This window comes from Idiotropiscis lumnitzeri, chromosome 1 (genome assembly GCF_059441095.1).
Source record: "Idiotropiscis lumnitzeri isolate Australia: NSW breed Sydney's pygmy pipehorse chromosome 1, RoL_Ilum_1.0, whole genome shotgun sequence".
NCBI classification, from domain to species: domain Eukaryota; kingdom Metazoa; phylum Chordata; class Actinopteri; order Syngnathiformes; family Syngnathidae; genus Idiotropiscis; species Idiotropiscis lumnitzeri.
This window is the reverse complement of record NC_142391.1, coordinates 38369257-38388095: the sequence shown is the minus strand read 5'-3', so window position 1 is coordinate 38388095 and position 18839 is coordinate 38369257. Positions and strand designations below refer to the sequence as shown.

General features: G+C 40.6%; 1 protein-coding gene across 24 annotated transcripts in view; it reads left to right on the top strand.

The window, feature by feature from the left end:
• rimbp2b (RIMS binding protein 2b) overlaps window positions 1-18839 on the top strand; it is an 86931-nt gene that overhangs the window by 12851 nt on the left and 55241 nt on the right. For 20 of the 24 annotated variants that reach the window (XM_088299693.1, XM_088299706.1, XM_088299699.1 and 17 more), the window contains one exon: window positions 885-1022. The exons of 3 other annotated variants lie outside the window; for them this stretch is intronic. In XM_088299693.1, the coding sequence (XP_088155819.1) occupies window positions 885-1022 (138 nt within the window). Of the gene's footprint in view, window positions 1-884; window positions 1023-1547; window positions 1597-18839 lie in introns of those variants that run through there. One more of the 24 variants, XM_088299712.1, reaches the window with a different exon arrangement.

The following is an 18839-nucleotide window of genomic DNA, read 5'->3' as shown; positions in this document are numbered from 1 at the left end:
TTTTGTGTTCTTGTGTGTGGCCCGGCAGTTTCCATGTTTAATACGTCAAGACTTTAGCTCCATGCAGAGTTGGTCCGACATGCTTGAGTTGTGTTACACTTCTGCCACTATCGCACAAAAGCTGCATTTGGTTCTACCTCACTGGAACTATGAATAATTGAAACGTTGCATTATTATTATACTAACTGCTAATAATACATTGCATTTTGGGATAAGCGATACAATATGGGGATAGAATGTTATTGTGTGGATTGCATTGCCATTAAATTTTTATTTTTCTTTTATTGGAACACCCAAAACAAATGCTATCTGTTTCGTGTGCGTGTGTCTGTGTGTGCATGTGTGTGCTTAAAATCATCTCTTTGGAGCTTAATATGACTTAAACAAGGTTGCCATCCATTATACCAATTAACTGATGTCTTATGACATGCACATATAAAAAATAAATAAATCTGCGTGTTTAGTGAAATGTTTAAGTAATTTGCTTCCAGTGTTGCAAAAGCTAACTTTTAACTTTAACAGTCTTTCTGGGCAGTTCTTGAAAACATCATTGAAGGAATGTTTGCACGAGTGTGCCTGTATTTGTCCACTCAGACCACCTGCTGGCTCTTAGCAAACACTCACCTACACACTTAAACTAAATTTGGGTCCAAGGCTTTTTCTTTTTCTTTTTTTTTTTTTATCATCAGTGGGATGTGGCAGCAGCACTAAACTCTTACTGTATTTGAATTGAAGCAAGAACAAACATGGTCAGGGTATAATGTACAGTGTTAAAATTTACCTGGTCAATTATGAGCAGCTAAAGAAATGTATTTCCTGACAATATACACGTGACCTATTGATTTATTTTCAACTTTGTGTCTCTTTCCCCACTCGTTGTCCAGTTAAGAAATGAGGTGGTGCCACTGCAGCTCCCCAGTGTACAGCGTTTGGAAAACCTTTGTCTTCTAGAGAACAGCAGTGCAGCCCTGAACCTCAACCCTGAGACCCTGAGCAGCCAAAAGCTAAAACGGAGCTTACTGGTGAGCTCACTTTATGAGAGGTTGATACAAGCTTGTTGATGCTGGACTGGACAAGGGTCCATCCAAGAGGAAATGGTGAAACAACAAAAATATCAATAGAATAACTGTTTTTGCTTCTCTTTTCAAGCAATTGTGTCATTGAGATGCATGTGTGTGACTTGAAATGGTCGTCGTAAAAGAAATCTCTAACATGCAAGGGGGTGGTTTAATCCCAAAGTGCTATATACAGTAAACAAATATAAATATCATTTGACTTCAAATGGAAATAATTGTCTTAGCGCAGGTGTTAGGTAATTGCTGCTTATATTTCCACAAGAATGCTCTTTGCACAGTAAAGCATCAACAAGCTGGTTACCTTAAGATTTTTCCGTCCATTTTTCTGTGTTGACTTATTTTTAGGATCCTCTCTTATCGGAGGGGAATTTTGAACGTGATCATAATTGGCGAATTCTAGGCAAATGTTAGTGAAAACCGAACTTTTTTTTTTTTTTTTACCTCTGTCAGACTTCTTTGCCTCTGTGGGATAGGGACTTGCTGTGGAGCCCATGGTGGGAGGAGCTTCAAGATAAGTACTGTACGTGCTTTGGACTGAGACCAATTATAGAAAGTGCATCATTCATGATGGGAAAAAAACTCAAAAACAGTGAGCTTTATTTTATTTCTTAGGACTGTAGCTGTCACGTTATTCTTATGCAATATTAGTTGTAAATGTAAATGTGAAACATTTGGCTCAAATGTTAACAATGTAATATCCTGGTGTTTATTTGGATGGGTCATGGCATCAGTGGCGATGTTGTTGAAATATAACGGCTGATAAACAGCTTTCCCGAAACATGTCCTTGTCCTCATCAGGCTTTCTTCAGTCTGCTTGCAATTCTCTTGGGTTTCCTTGACGTCTGTGTTTCAATACGAATGAGCAGAATTGATCAGACCCCAGTGTAATACTTGCAAAGTGGCAATGTGTGCTTGTGTACTTCTCATGCTGTGATAATATGAATCTGTTTGCACTCATTCTTGGGACAAAACATGAGTTGTCATAATGGAAGTAATTACATTAGATTTTAAGGTTTTGTCATAGTAATGACGGTCCTCTGAAATTATGGAGAAACTATATGTGAGCATTTTTTCTATTTCTAAGAATGCACTGGATGAGACATTAATACAGTGGCACACACCTCCATCAATATTATCCTTATATGTTTTCCCCCTTGCTCTCAGCCTATGTTAGGCTTTAGAAACACATTTTCTGCTTTTACAGTGTAGCCATCTTGTGTTGTACCAGCTGTGGTCTGCATGGGTGTGACTTTAGCACCACTCGCTGTGACTGTCAGCAAAAATGAGGCTGGTGTGAGTTTTATGTATAAATTCCCCACCTGCTCGTTATATGACTACTTGATGATTAGCTGGTCAACATTTTGTCAGGGCTTGTGTGCATCTCTTTCACATAGACCGATGTGAATCATACAAGCCATGATTTAAAAACATAACTATGAAGTAATTCATTTCACCACAGACATGCCTTATTTTTCTTACCTACTGTATTTTGCCATTGAAAGAACAGGCAACTCCAGGGGGAAAAAAAAAGTATCAATAAAGGAGGTCACTAATGTTGTCTATTACATCACACCGTGTGTAAACATTTGAATTGAATCATTTAAGTGCAGTTTATTTTTTTGTTTTTATTTTTATTTTTGTTTTTTTTCAATATTCAACCATCGGGTTGATGCCTTGCCATGTTTTTGTTGAACACATATTCCGAGCACACTATGGAGCCTTATGGCGCTACTTAATCTTGTTCATAACTCATCCACCGATCCACAAAGCCTTCAAAGAAAATAATTTAGGAATATATTTCAGAATATCAACTAATATAATGGCAGGCTTAACTGGGGTGACAAGCATTTCTGATGGACTAAAGCCCACCCCGACCACCCCCACTAGCCCCGGTGTCACGCCATCCTGTGGCATCGCCGTGCCATTAATGCTGCAACGTTTCTTCTTGTCCTTAAATAGCCACGGACAAGCTTCCCACTGTCTACAGAGACTGAAGAAATTGTAATGGGATAATATTTAAAACTGGTGGAACACAGTTTTAACACACACACATATTTGTTTGAAGGCATTTAGCTTTCAGAATTTTCTTAGTATAGTATTCTCCCAAGAAAGCTATAAACTTGTTCTGTACCGTTTGCTGTTCCTGAGAATGTTTTGGATCCCGTCATGCATCTTGCTGTGCTGTTATGCTGCTTTTTTTCTCTCCCGCGCCTCAGTCAGCAGGGAAATGGGCTACTTAGAACAGCAGTATTGAGGAGGGGGTGGATGGGTTGGAGGTGATGTTATTAGTTCCCTGAAGTGGAAAAATAGATGATTATGGACCCTGAAAAACTGTGGTACTGTCAGTAATTACCAAATATTGCATGGTCCTATGTACTGGAGGACTGAGTGAAGTGGTAATGAAAAACCGACAGAGCATGAAGCTCTTCTTCAGCAAGCACCATTAGCCTGCAGCTCTGTTGTTCTATGACGGAGATGCAGTCATCAAAACAGAGACACCCTTGCAAAGGTCTCCTCCCACACAGCTGTCTGTAACCTTTCCATTAAGTCTGTTATCTCCTATGTACAGTAGGTATACCGCTGCTGGTATCACCTTCGTGTCTTAAACTGAGAAAGCTTTGCGTCCTATGTGACCCATTGTTGCTTACAGATAGTTGTAAAGAGAACATACTGAAAGATATTGTTCTGGAAAGGATTGCAAAATACAAGAGTTGAAGTACCTATTAATCATCGCCTAGCCATTTCAATTTACAGTACGTACGTAACACAATTACATAGTGAAGCAGTGGAAGGAAATCATGTGGCACAAAAAAAAAAATTAAATTCAATTGTGTTTTTTTCATGTAAATATTTACTGTTATGACTTTACAACAGAGTTAGCATAGGCTAGAGACATTCTGACTTGCATATAGGTTGGGAATATTCACTGCAATGATGTGATAATGAATAGCGGTGTCAGAGTCACCATATCCTCCTCTTCTCTGCTTCTCTGCATGTCTCTTCTCACACTTCCACTATGGAAGTGTCCAATTATTGTTCGCCCTCTTGATCACTTACAGCAGTCATGATGTCGAAGAAGCAAGTCTTAAAAAGGGATGTGGAAGATTCCTCGCTGGTTAACTTTTACCCTCATAACTATTCATGTAAGAGAGCAGGTCAACAGTTGAGCCTGCAGGTTTAGTTAGACCACACTTGGTTTAATGGTGGTGTGAATCATCACAGAGACATTTTAGTGATGATCATAAATATGAACCAGCCAGACAGGGAAAATTCGTCATTCGCAGGCTAAACAATGTCTAGACAGTGTCAGGTGTTAAATGTTCTTCTGAGCAAACACAACTTGAGTTAATTTTATATCTTCTTCTTTCTGCACTCTAGCCTAATTGCCCCGATTAATAATGTATTCCAGTTTATTAATATTCAGAGACATAAGTGGGAATATGTAGTTTTCACACAAGGGTTTCTCATCTGTCTACTTTTTACTGTACAGCGGTTTATTTACACGAACATCTGTTCTGCATTGTGAAGCCATTCCATCTCATCCATTAATGAATTCTAAAATGTATAGTATGTCAATGTTTGTCGTCAAATGTCCTCATTTGGGCCGTATCCCGTGTTTTTGCATTCACATTTTTTAGTGTACGTCTATTGATGTGGGAAATCCTGCTGCGCTAGGGGGACAACCTCATGTTTCCATCACTTGTAATGAAATTAAAGCTGTGTGGCGCCCACACTAGAGGCATCCACCGATCCACTAATTTGATTACCCCTCTTCATCAACGCTCGAATACTGCTGACTGACCGGGGGAGTCCCCACACGATTCTCTCAACTGGCTTTTTTTTGTTTGTATGTTATTTGTTTTGATTATTCAATTTATATCAAAGTCTTCCATACATGGTCACATCACAATTTCACAGACTTCCTAATACTTCATCACTACTCTATACATGAATTTCCCAAAGGAGAAATCTTGTGCCCTTTAAATTCTGGAGGTTCTTAAAAAACATCATGGAAATAGAACCATAGACCTGTATTGTTGAAGAACTGCAACCCTGCTACAACCTTTGGCTGGTCACTTTGTCATTTTTCTCAATGTCATCAATCAAACACTGTTGGAGGGTCACAATCCTCAAAGGAGTTAATTTGAAAGTCTAAGATAATGAAACTCTACTATAGGGTTTTGAATGTGGAACTGTGACAGGTCTTTGATCGATGGTTTAGTAAATCCGTCTATTGTGGAGTCTGCTATTATTGATTCTGCCTCTGAATACAGTGTAACCTCAAAATTAAAAGCCTCTACAATTTGGAATTTGGCCAATATTTTCAGAGAAAAATGTACCTCTAACCTTGCAAAAAACTTTGGACTTGTAACCCTCACAAGCATGCCAACAGCAATTGACCTCACTTCAGGGAACATCAATGAAGAAACTGGTATGTTTTTTGGGGGGGATTGTGGCTTTTTTTTTTGTCGTAGGAGAAGATGACTTAAAGTCGCAGTAGGACTCCAATCAATGTCTTTTGCATTATTACTTAATGCCCCAATCTATACATGTCATCTTTGCCGGGCGGTGCAAGTCAGGGGGCTGAATAGGACTGGGGTGTTGCCCTCCCTCAGGTGTGTCCCCTGGGTTTTTTGCAATCGGTCCAATTGGTGGGTGGTTGCCTCTCGGTTGTTGGGGATTGGGTCGTCAGCTGGTAGTGGTGGAGTATACAAGTTGACCTTTAGGGGTGGTGGCCATTTATGTGTGGTGAGGGATGTTGTCTTTCTTCCTGGGGCCTGGCAGTCTCCTCTATGGGGCTGGTGGACGATTCTGTATTCTACGGTTTGCGGCGTTGGCGGGTCCAGAAAGTAAAAACCCAGCCACAGTTAGGCTTTAGACACAGCTGCTTCTACTCAAGAGCTTGTTTACTTACTGGTTGAGTAAAAGCACCTGTGGCTAAAGCCAAACTATGGCTGTGTTTTTACTTTTTGGACCTTTATTTGCCACCTCTGGCGGTTGGTGTCCTCTGCCCTGGTATGTTCTGCAGAGCAGTCATGGGTACTTCGCCTTGGAGCTATATTTCATTTGACCTATAAGAATTATTTACGAGGAACAGTGGTGATTCTTGTCTGACAGTTATTGTTAATAAGTGCACATGAGGCTTATCTGTGTCCAAATCACTTTCACATTCGGGCCTCTATTTCCATAGATGGCGCATCTGCGGCAGAGCGTGTTCTGATTTTCGTGCAAGTGCAAGGCTTGCTGTGTGTTTGCCTGTTTGGCAGATCACGCACCAATCTTGGCGTTCTGGTAGAGAGCGTCTGTCTTTGGAGATGCTCCCGGTGGAGTGACAAATTGGTGGCAGAAAGGTCTAAAGTCATACCTGCTCAGACCTTGTTGAATTTTTGGTGCAGCTGCTCCGGTCTGCTCTTTTAAGAAATTTGATTGGGAAAACAGACTCTGAGCTATTGGACTGTGATGGATGTCAGACATACTTGTCGTGTGTCCTGTGTTTGTTGAACCGTTTCACTTTTTTTTTTTCTTCAGTCCACTGGTCTGGTGGATGGGCGGAGCTTCTAGCACACACCTGCTCCGCATTATCATTAATGAGGCTTTTGAACACTGGAGAGATTGGAGATGCTCCATGGAATATTGTTTACTCATTGCCGTTCGATTGATCATGTGTACGTTTGACCTATTGGTAATGCCACATAACTAATTTTGGTGTTCATGATCATAGTTGTTCCCTTGTCTTGTCGAGATTAAATTGCTTGTATTTGTCTCCTTTTCAGTTTTCTAAATTTGTGTAGTTTAACTGTACCTTCTGTTTGTGTTTGATTCCCGCTTGTGTAGTGTGGGTTTCTTCTTTTTCGCACTTAGTATCTGGTGCATCGCCTATACAGCTGAGTGTTTTTGTTGCGATATCGATTATTCCGTTTTTATTTTTCTGTCCAGTATTTTTTGCTCACTTGTCTTTCTGGTCTCTAGCAGCCATTGTGCTGCGCCTATCCACCTTGGTTTGTTTCGATCTCGGTTATTGTTTCATGTCAGTCCATTGTTTTTGTTGTTTTTTTTTTTTTGCTCATGTTATTGTGCACCCTTTCTAAAAGTTGTTGACTCTGTTTTAGAGTTGTGTGCATGCGGTTGTCACTATTTCATTTATAAATATATGAACAGTGGACATCAACCCCTCTCAAATAAGGGCATCGCCAGAATGTTTTCAGAATCAAAATGTTCTTTACTTAAGTCAGATTCTATTAAAGTTTCATTCAGATCAATTATATGTTTATGTAGGCTTGGTGAACCTGGCAACCATGTAGCTCCACAGTGAATAAGATGATGCTATGGGTTTCTCGAATATATTACAACCTGATCTGTGTTTTATTTTATTTTTTAAAAATGTATTTCTTAAATTGGAACGAGAGTTAATATTTTGAAATGTAAGGAGGCCTCGATCGCTGTAAATATCTCCCAGATGGCTAATTCCCCGATCCCTCTATTGTGCAAATTGGATGGGTCTATACCCAATTGGTAGATTATAGTTATTAAAAATGGTGTGTTCAAGTGTCACGTTGTTCAACATTGCAAAGCTTTTCCATAGACCGCCAGATTGAAATCAGATGCGATACGATTAAACCAAGCTGCAACATAGAATTTTTCTTATTGGTAAATTAGACAATAACATCTCTCTGAGGGACCACTATGATGCAATATGTTTCCTTCTAATATATGAAACATTGAACGTAGGGTTAAACCATTCAATAAAAGGGTGAAGGGTAACAGCTCAAGAGTAGAAGTGAAAATTAGTCAGTGATAACGCTCCATCCATTATTTCCCTGTAGATTTGGAAATTTTAATCAAGGCTTTTTGCGCTTCCAAATAAATGTATTAATATCTTGTGTAATTTTTTTTCCAACTACCCTGTGGAGGAGCGAGAGGAATCAGCAAACTTACAAAATTAAGTCTAGCTAGCACATTCATCTCTAGAATAGCCATATGAGCCTGTAATGAATTTGGCAGATTCATTCAACCATTATCCAAACCGCTTCTCCTCATCCGGGTTGCAATTTAGAGTGTCCAATCAACCTACTATGCATGTTTTTGGAATATGGGAGGAAACCGGAGTACCCGGAGAAAATCCATGCAGGCACGGGGGAAGACCTGCAAAGGCCGGATTCGATCCCTCGACATCTGTACTGAGTGGGGGATGTGCTTAATCAATCATTCACTGTGCCACCCGGCCAATTCATCCATCTATCCCAATCTTACGTAATTTTCTTAAAAACATGATGTTGATCTAAGACAGAGGTGTCAAAGTCATTTTTGTGAACGGGCCACATCGTGGTTCTGGTGTCCCTCAGAGGGCCGTTATGACTGTGAACTCATATAAATCACCTTACATTATCACTTACACACAACACATTGATACAAAGCTAGTTTTGAAATCAAAAGCCAGTAATAAATGGCAATATCTCATATCGCAATGTTGTTAAAAGTGAAGAAAATGTGCTAGAAGCAGCAAGTTGAAGCACATGATTTTCCCTTCGCGGGCCACATAAAATGAGGTCGCGGGCCACATCTGGCCCCCGGACCTTGAGTTTGACACTTGTGATTTAAGCAATAGTCCCCAAACACGCATTTCTATTCCAAGATATGTGAAGTGAAGTGATATGTGAAATCTACTACAATGTACAGTAAGTGTTATTTAAAGACAGTGGAAGCAATGTAGATTTTTTTTGCCAATTAATCCTGAAACCTCATCTTCCCCATTTATTTTCTGTGTGAAATCTGTGCTTGACCATAATCCAGTAATGGTTGTGGTCCGCCTCAGTAATTCCACTGTACTTCCAACCAAACCACAAGAAAAAAAATATTCATAATGATCAGCCGTGAATGTCTAACAAAATTGGAAAGCTTGCAAGATAATGATGGAATCGGAGCAAAACACCTTGAAGGGACATTCCGAGACAGATGAATAGTCCAATGCAACGTGACATGTTTAGCTATAAAAAACAAGGCCACCCTGCCAACTAGAAATCACAGAAAGGAGTGGGAGGGAATTAAAACCATGAACAATGTTCCACTCAAGGACAGAAGAACAACCTCCCTTTGGGACTGAGCAGGCTGAAGCTGCCGAGTGGCTTACAATAGGGCTGCGACTGCCTCTTTTGTCGAACTTTGGCAACGTGAAATCAGAGGTCAAACAACTAGGTCCAAACAACTTAGCGCAGAGGATTTTATCTAGACGAACAACTTCTAGTGGATGTCTCAGCTTGTACATTAGCGCACAAGTTTGACAGAGCAGCTTTGTGCAAAACAGATTTGATGGAGAAGTCAAATATGTAGTAGACTAATTGACCAAATCATTATACAATTGTAACAAAAACTGTGTATGTAAAATGATTTCTGATACATTGCTCATAAAATGTGTTTGGATTGTCATATAAATCACAATGGAAGAAAACAGTTTTCTTCAAGAAATACTGCACGAATAATTGTAAGGTTCTATGTACGGCTGTCCCAAACAAATGTTTTTAGAAATGATTATATTCAATCGAATACTCGTGAAACTCGAAAAAAAATGAGCTTACCATGTCGGCCACCTACTAGTTGTGTTCACGATTAATAATTAATTAATATTAACCTATGTGAAGACAATGACGATGTTGACGATTTTGCAGGATAGAAAACAGATGAATGGCAATAAAAATACACGTTGGTAGAAATCTCTGCAAGTGTCTACATTTTCAAATGATCATTTCTACATTTTTTTTTTAATAGAACAGGTCCACAACCTTCTCTTGGGGTACCTTCCTGTTTCCAACGGGCACCACGTTGGTGATTCCTGGTTTAAAACATATCATTATGCTTGACTCAAAGGCACTACAATAATAAAAATACTTCGGTAGTTCTCAGGCTGTCAAATGTTTTTTTCAAAGGTTTGTCCCATGTCTTTTGACCTGCTGGAGTCCGTGTGATACAATGGAACCAAATCATCCGGTGCCTGTACTCAGAATTTCAGCGCTAAATCTTTGCGGTTTCTCAATCCGCAGCCGCTGCATTGAGCTTATTAACATTTCTGCTAAGGGCAGTCTTTGCTGCCTCACACAATGAATGTGCCCTTTAAATGATGTTACCAGTTTTAATAAGATCGTAAAGTGTTCATCTGACTTTCATAAGCCTGTTAGCAAAGTGACAAAATCATATTGTGTTATGAGAATCGTTTCAACAGTTCTTTAGATTTCCATTTTAAAATGTATTCTGATTTGTCCAAGTTTGTAGCAGCATGCGGGCGGAGGACAGGCTGAGCTTGCTGCTGTTCCCCGCTTCACTGAAACATGCTGTAGGCTGATCATGATTGTGTGTGTGCCTGTGTGTTTGTGTGTGCGTGCGTGTGTTGGGGGGGGGGGAGTCCTAGATTGTTCTTCTGGTAACTGATAATGCTTTACTGAACACTCCACTTCTCCACTGCTTCATCTATAATGTACGTGACTCCACACAGAGCTGGAGCCTGAAAATCCAGCTTGTTCTTGGCCTCTGTGACAGCTTCTATAATCCCTTTATGTCGGATGAGCTGTCATTATTTTTACACTCTGATACAGAGTATGTTTCACTTAAATTAGTCAGACCAGCAGAGGGCAGGGCAACCTGTATATACGCACGCACGCACAAACACACTTTATATAAATATATAAATAAATACATAAATAAATAAATGTGTGTATATATATATATATAAATTAAATAAATAAATTAAATAAATAAATAAATGTCGGCATACATTGATTTTTGGACAGACCGATGGTATTTATGGACACAGTCGGTGCATAGATATTGATTCACTCTCTCCTCGGGACGGACTAATCAGACTGTGTGTGTTGGGGGTGTGCGTGTGTGTGTATGTGTAGATACCCTGATGAAGATAATGTGATAAAATAATTCAAATAATCATTAATTACTTTTTAAATTTGCTTTAATTATTTAATGGCAAACAAAAAAGGACAATTATTCCGTACTAGTGTTCTCGTGACAGAATTCAAGTCAATTGATGCCTATCACTAAAATTGTATGGCGCAAAGATCGATTACAAGAGGTGATTACCAAATGTACTTACAATGGAAATTTTCTCAATTCATACAATTCAATTCCACCAATATTTTAGGGGAGAAAGTGCCCAAAATTTCTGTGACCTCATTGTACTGTATGTCACAAGAGCACAGTTCAGTGAGCGTTAAATAATTATTTTTGTTCATGTTGTTCAGAATCAGATCAGAAGAATCAGAAATCCCTTCATTGTCATTGTACTCAAGTGTGCAACGAGATTAGAGAGCTCCCCTCTCCAGTGCAATACAACAATAATTCAATTAAGTATATAAATTAGATAAATAAGAGAATAAATAGTGAGATGGAAAATAATACGAAATAGGATATATAAAAACACATCACGTCGCTGTTCTGCAAAGTAAGGGTGGTCGTGTGTGTGTGTGAGAGTTTAGAATGGAGATGGCTCTTGGGAAGAAACTGTTTCTCAGTCTATTGGTCCTTGATTAGATGCACCTGTAGCGCCTGCCAGAGGGCATCAGGTCGAACAGGTGTGAGTTTGGGTGGGTATTGTCTTTGACGATATTGAGAGCCATGCTGAGGCACCGGGCGGTGTAGATGTCCGACAGTGAGGGGAGAGGGCAGCCAATAATCCTTTGCGCTGTTTTGACTGTCCTCTGGAGCCTCACTCTGTCCGCCTCAGTGCAGCCGCTGTACCAGGTGGAGACACAGTACGTCAGCAGGCTCTCGATGGACGAGTAGTAGAAGGCTAGCAGCAGCTTCCTGTCCAGGTTGAATTTCCTGAGGACTCTCAGGAAGTGCAGACGCTGGTGGACCTTCTTTACCACTGCTGTGGTGTTGTGAGTCCAAGACAGGTCGTCGGAGATCTGTACTCCCAGAAACTTGAACGTGTGGACCCTCTCCACACACACGCCTTCGATGCAGAGGGGGCGGCACTGTCTTGTTCCTCCTGAAGTCGATGACGATCTCCTTTGTTTTTGCAATGTTGAGTTGCAGTCTGTTGTCCTCGCATCAAGCCGTCGGTCTCTGGACCTCCTCTCTGTAGGCTGTCTCGTCACCTTCCGAGATCAGACCGACCACTGTCGTGTCGTCAGCAAACTTGACGATGGTGTTGTTACCGTGGGCCGGGCTGCAGTCGTAGGTGTAGAGGGCGTACAGGAGAGGGCTCAGCATGCATCCTTGAGGGGAACCGGTGCTCAGCGTACGGGTGGAGGACGTGTAGGGGCCGAGCAACACAGTCTGGGGTCTGTTGGTCAGAAAGTCCTTAATCCAGATGCGTGTGAGGGCAGGGAGGCCGAGAGTGTCCAGTTTGGCGACGAGGATGTCTGGGATGATCGTGTTGAATGCCGAGCTGTAGTCCACAAAGAGCATCCTTGGATAGCTCTGCTGTCGTTCCAGGTGGCCCAGCACAACATGCAGAGCAGTGTCGATGGCATCCTCAGTGGATCTGTTAGCCCGGTATGCAAACTGGTAGGGGTCCAGAGTGGGAGGAAGGCAGTCCCTGATGTGCTGGAGAACCAGCCTCTCGAAGCACTTCATGATGACTGGCGTGAGAGCAACAGGACGGTAGTCATTCAGGAGGACTGCGGGTGACTTTTTGGGGACAGGAATAATGGAAGTTTTCAAGCTGGAGGGGATGGCTGCTTGAGCCAGGGAGCGGTTGAAGACCCTGCAGAAAACATGTGACAGTTGGTGGGCACATGCTCTGAGGACCTTTCCTGGTATTCCGTCGGGTCCAGTAGCTTTCCTGGGGTTAATAGCCAGGAGCGCGCGCCTCACATCGTGTTCCTCTACGGTGAGTGGGGGGGAGTTGAGGCATGAAGTGCGGGGGTGTGACGGTATATAGGTGTGTGTATATATATATATATAACCTTTAAGTAGCATAACATAAACACAAAATTAATAATGGTAACAATGAGCTGCTTCTTCGCTCGCTTTGACTCGCCCCAACCGTCACACCCCCTTGGTTTTCCAAGTAATGGTGCGAAATAGAATGACTTTCGTCCGTTAATGCACAACTACAAAAAAAAAATTAAAAATTCCCCTACATGAACGATGTATTCGACAGTATTTTCTTAGAATTTAATGCCTCGAACCTCACCTTTTAGATTGAGCGCACACACTCGGATGAGCATCTTTATCATCTACTGTACTTTTTTTGTATTATGTATGATACGTGGCACATCCCTGTCTTTCTAAAATGGAGCTACGAAACCTTGAAACAGAGCTATTTTCCCCATTTCATACATTTACATAATTATTTGATCTCGTTACCAGCTTTGTTTTCAAAGCTTTGTTTTGTATATCAGAATGTGTGCGATTTTGCTCAGTGTAGTCACCTTTAGATTCGATTGCTGCCTGGCTGGAATTAAAGGCCAATGGTGGCTGACAGCATTTTCCATGGAGGCAGAGGAGCTGACTGATAAGTTGGCCACTCATACATGCCGCATATATGGGATGCTTTACTTTATGTTCACGTTGTGGCCAGTTTGATTTTTTTGTGTGTGTGTGTGTGTTTATTTTTTGTTTGTTTCCTGAGTTCATTGTTGTATTTTAATTTTACTCTTTTGTGAATTGCCCCTTATGAGATGCGAGATGTGTGATGGCTCTCACTTCTGAGGTTTCTATGGAGTTCACCAGGGGAAGCTTTTCTTTCTGGGTCATTTACTTAGATCGCATCTCTCCGCTTCACTATTTTTAAATAAGCTCTGCTATTTTAAGCCTGTGAAATTAGTGCCACCTCAGAATCCCCTCTATATCAAAGTCACAAATGTGCCAATGCTAGCAAAATCACTGGGCGACAAGAGCCTACCTTTTTTGTTTTTCTTTACCTTAGTGTATTGAATTGTGGGGAGGGGGCAGGAACAGTTATTGATTATTGTTGTTAAATTTCAGAGAATATAAATCTATCCTGGGTCGCAGGTGGGCTGGAGCCTATCCTGGTTGACATTCTGGACTGATCACTCGCCAATTACAGTGGAAAATAAATGTTTATGGAAGATTATTAGGCCCCCAGCATGGTGGTGGACCACCTTGAAAGAACTTCTTCAATCAAAATTTATTTATATATATATTTATATCTAAATTTATCAAAATAAAGCATTAACTCGATTAATTTAAAATATTTTAAACATATGTAAAAAATGTTAACTCAGTTTTAGTTAAAAAATAATTTGCATATCTTGTAAAGCCAAATTCAAACACTGTATCACATAAGATGTAGATCTTTAGCACATCATCTCAGCACAGAACACCCTGCTCAAGTCAGCACTGGGCCTTGCAAACCAACACTGCAGGAGTGCAGTCTTTGTGGGCAGAACTGAAATATACGTTTTAAGAATCGTTTATAAGAAGTAAATGCCTGTAAAGATTACTCTGTTGAGCTCATATTCAAGGTTCAAAGAAAGCCATAGAACAGTCTTTTGATTGAAATTACACTTAATATTTGGTGTTTTTACATTAATTAATAAGATATTTTTTAAGTAAATATCTGTTACAAGCTTCACAAAAAATGGTCGTTGAAAAATGTGATTAATTGCAATTAATTAGGCAGCCGCTAAACTGGTTGCTAGCCAATCACTGGGCACACAAATATATACAGGACTGGTTAGCACAATGGCGGATTTTCTCCGGGTACTCCAGTTTCCTCCCATGTTCCAAAAATATGCATGGTTGGTTGATTGAACTCTCTAAATTGTCCCTAATTGTGAGTGCGAGAGTTGGTTATCTTGGCGTTCCCTGCGATTGGCTGACAACCAGTCTAGGGTATACCCCGCCTACTGCCTGAAGACAGCTGGGATAGGCTGCAGCAACCCTCGTTAGGAGAAGCGACTCAGATAATGGATGGATGGATTTAAGAGTCAAAAGCCTTTTTTATTTTTCCACTAAACTCACGGGTGGCATTGTGTCTCATGGCTCTGTAGATCAATCTCAGGCTCCTTTGATAAATAGTCTCTCACGTGAGCTCAATTAATGGAAAATTGCGTTAAAGTGATGTTCCACGTTCTTAAGCAGGCCACAGTTTGAAGTATTATGGGGAAGAAAAACGTTCTCTCTGCTGCTGAAATGTGTAAGATAGTAGATTACCTTGCTAAAGGTATGAAAACATTTGATATTTCCAAAAAACATGCGTGAAATTTGAAATAAACTCTACGACTGATAAATTATTCATGAAAATCTTTGTACTTTCCTTAATAATTTGGAACAGTTAATTCTAATTAGTTTGCATTAGTTATTTAAACGGAAAATTTAGTATCGTTGTTATTTTTCATTATTTTAAGAGCATTTTCATTTTCGTTGACAAAAACGTTTTTTTTTTTATTTTATTTTGGTTATTCGGTTGTTTATCGTTACCTAAAACAACCTTACTTGGAGCTGAAGAAAACTATTTTACATTCTCTTGCTTCTCTTGTTAAACACTTACCTGATTCTAATGTGTCGTGTTAAGATGGCCTTGAGTTCATATTAATTTACTTTGCAACATTGCATATCAGCTCCAGTCTTTCATAATGTTTTATTGGAAGAATTGTGCTTCGCGTGCAGTAATTTAATCGGGAGGCTCGGGTTGCGTCATGGGCTTGAGCTGGTCTTGGGGATCCGGTTGCATACTGTTCGTGTGGTCTATGACCCTCGTCCGTGGCCACATTGACTCCCGCCAGGACGCATCTCTCAAGACCTCCCCGTTGTACTTGTGTGGATATGCGGGAACTTGTCTTTCAGTCTTGCACCGTCTCTGTGTGGGAGAAGGTAACACCAGAATAGCTTTTGGACTTTAATAATAATGCTTGTGTTAATTAATTATTTAATTTAAACATTTACTGTTCACTTCTTATGTAAATAGACAACCTTTAGTATGATATCATACTAAAGTTTCGTGCTTATTCTTCAGTCTCTGACAATTTCTTGAAACGGTCTCTATTATGTTGCTGTAATGTCTGGCAAAGTGTGTGTGTGTCTGGAGGGGATGCGGCTAATGTGACCCAAAAAAACCCAGTTAAATCGATTAATCACCTACACTCTGTATGAATGGGGTCAAACCTCCATACCTTAACCAGAACAAATGCTACAAGCGCCCTGGTCCATTGTTTGTTGCAATGTCTACACTCATCTTTGACAGTTGCGTAACCTGCCCCTTGTGCTATTGGCAACATCTCTTAGTATTTCGTTTATTGTGGGTTGATTCATTTGTCCAAAAATTACCCAACATACACATGACCTCAATATTCAGAATGCAGTGGTCCATCAATTCGAGAAAATTCAACGTATAGGGCTTCTGCAGATCATAATGGTACATGTGTGCAGCTGTATACTATAGCGCTTGACAGAGGTTTGGAATTTAATCCAATGCAGTTGTTGCAGTGATAAACTAATGTTGAGTCTTGATGCAGTGTTGTCTGAGGTCACAGCTGTTCAGATTAGGCTTGAGCTCTTGCTTTTTCCTATTCCTTGAACCATGTACACATAACTTTATTATCCACCACGGAGAATGAAATGTCAGAAGCATTTTCTTTCAAAGACGTTTTTGTACAATGTTATATTACTTCACAATTATTTTCCTTTTTCTGATAACAATTAGCTGATGTACGGGCGTTTTAAATCTTATTTGCGTGAATTGTCATTATTATTATTATTATTGTTCCTAGTTCTATAGTTCTATGTCAATCAATTAAACAATGTTTTGGTGTTATTATTAGTATTATTATGATGTCTGATTTGTTTCCACAATGGGGTTGTGAAGGTAAGATAGCTCTTTTATCCGAACTTGTTGTCTTTGTGTGTTTAAATGCATCAAATTGATAACGTTGCAGAGATGAGCATATTAAAGAGTCACTTATTATTCAAACATAACACTTTGGCCCCACACAGTCATGCCTGATGCCACATTCATACGTTATGCTTGGAGCAGTTGTGCTGACTGACTGTTACATAACACTTGACTACGGTACATATATTTGAACTAGCAAGGTGCCCTTGTGCTGCTGCTTTTTTTTTTTTTTTAATCTGTGTTGGAATTGAACCATGATGAAATATTTAAAGGCAGTGTGTATAGTATTTTTGTGCTGCATTGCAACCATAAGCCCCTCCACTTAAAGAATGACTCTCCCTTTTTTCTGTGTGTGCACTGATGATGACTCACACTCCAGCACACCCTGCAGAAATCTCCTCTTACACAGAGCAGAGAGGAAGAGTGAAGGGAAAAGATGCATTATTTTATGTTGCTCCCAAAGACATCATATCTGTTTATGTCTCCTACCTGTTCTGTCTGTGCCACTGTGCTTGGTTATACAAGAACTCATCAGTATTCCCAATATTCCATATTTGTTTTTGCATTGCCAAGATCTCAAGAGTATTTTTTGAATTGGGCCCCCAATTGTGTCTTGAAGTAAGGTAGTTCTTGAGTGTGTGGGCTTTCATAGTTAGAGGTCATTGTTTTATTCGTTGTTGTATCAGATTCATAGACGTTTCTACAACACCGCAGCCGTCTATAATTTGGTGCCATTTATAGGTTTTCTTGATTCTGTCACTGCAGGCTGCCCGCCATTCAGCGAGCTAACATTGTGTGACATTTGCAGTGATGCCGAAGTCCGGCCTGCACATGCCGCTGCAGTGCCGTAGGTCGGCTGCCGTCAGGCTTTTGCTTCTCTGGAAATAGAAAAAGAGCAAAGAGCCTGAGCGTGATTAATGGCCATGTATGTGTAGCAGCAAACACAACAGGCCTGTCTGCCGCCATCTCCCATCACACGCCCCCACAGGCCAAGCATTACATAACAGATCTGCAAAGTTGCTCATGCAGATTCTTAATTGCTTTAATTCATTAAATGCGTGCATGTGTCTGTGTGTGATTGCAGATGTAAGGTCTGTGAGGCAAGGGACACACACACACTCGTGGCAGGTGGGCTAAGTTATTGTATGATTAGATTGCGAAGGGTGGATCTTCTTATTGTAGCTGGGCTCTCTCTCCCAAGATATGCTTGATCTCTCTGCCTCGTGCCAATCTGGATTTGACTGGCATTTTGATTTTTGTTCCTCTTGTTTTAAGAACCAGCTATTTTTAGCCCACTGTGTCAGAACATGGCAACGTCATCCCGTGTATGCATGTGCGCATAGAAATAATTTTGCTTCCCCACAAGGCCTGAGTGCTCTCTGCAGCTTCTGTAAATGTGCTTAAGCCCCGTTTGCATTACTTCTTACTGAATGCATGTAGAGCCATTACGCAACGCTGCACATCAGCTGCAGGGCCACCGGGCCAGAATGGCAGCCATTTACCAATCACTCTCCCTCTCATCTCCCCTCCCCCTTCTTCATCTTATTCTGTTTTGCCCTGATCCCCTCGTCATATCTTTTTCAAGCAGAAAGCACGGTGCCGTGATTTGTGTGCATACCAAATTTCTGCAGTCATGTTTTAGGCAGTCAGTAAATGTGTGCATGTGTTGCTTTTGGCTTGCGCTCTGTTTGCTGGAGTGTGAAGGCAGGTCAGTGGAGGCCAGCGCAAGAAGAGAGGATGAGCTGCCCTTAGTCGTCAGCAGCGCTCCGCTGTGAATTTGTATTCGATGTGCCATGTGATCTTGTATTTTCGACAGGTTCTAAAGAGGCTTAAATGTGCCTTGAATTATTAGTTTTACAGTGTCTATAGAAAATCATCATACGCGGTGAAAAAACTGGGTTGCAAAAAAAGCAACCTTTTATGAAAAACTTTCTGACACAGTGTCGGCTGCGCTA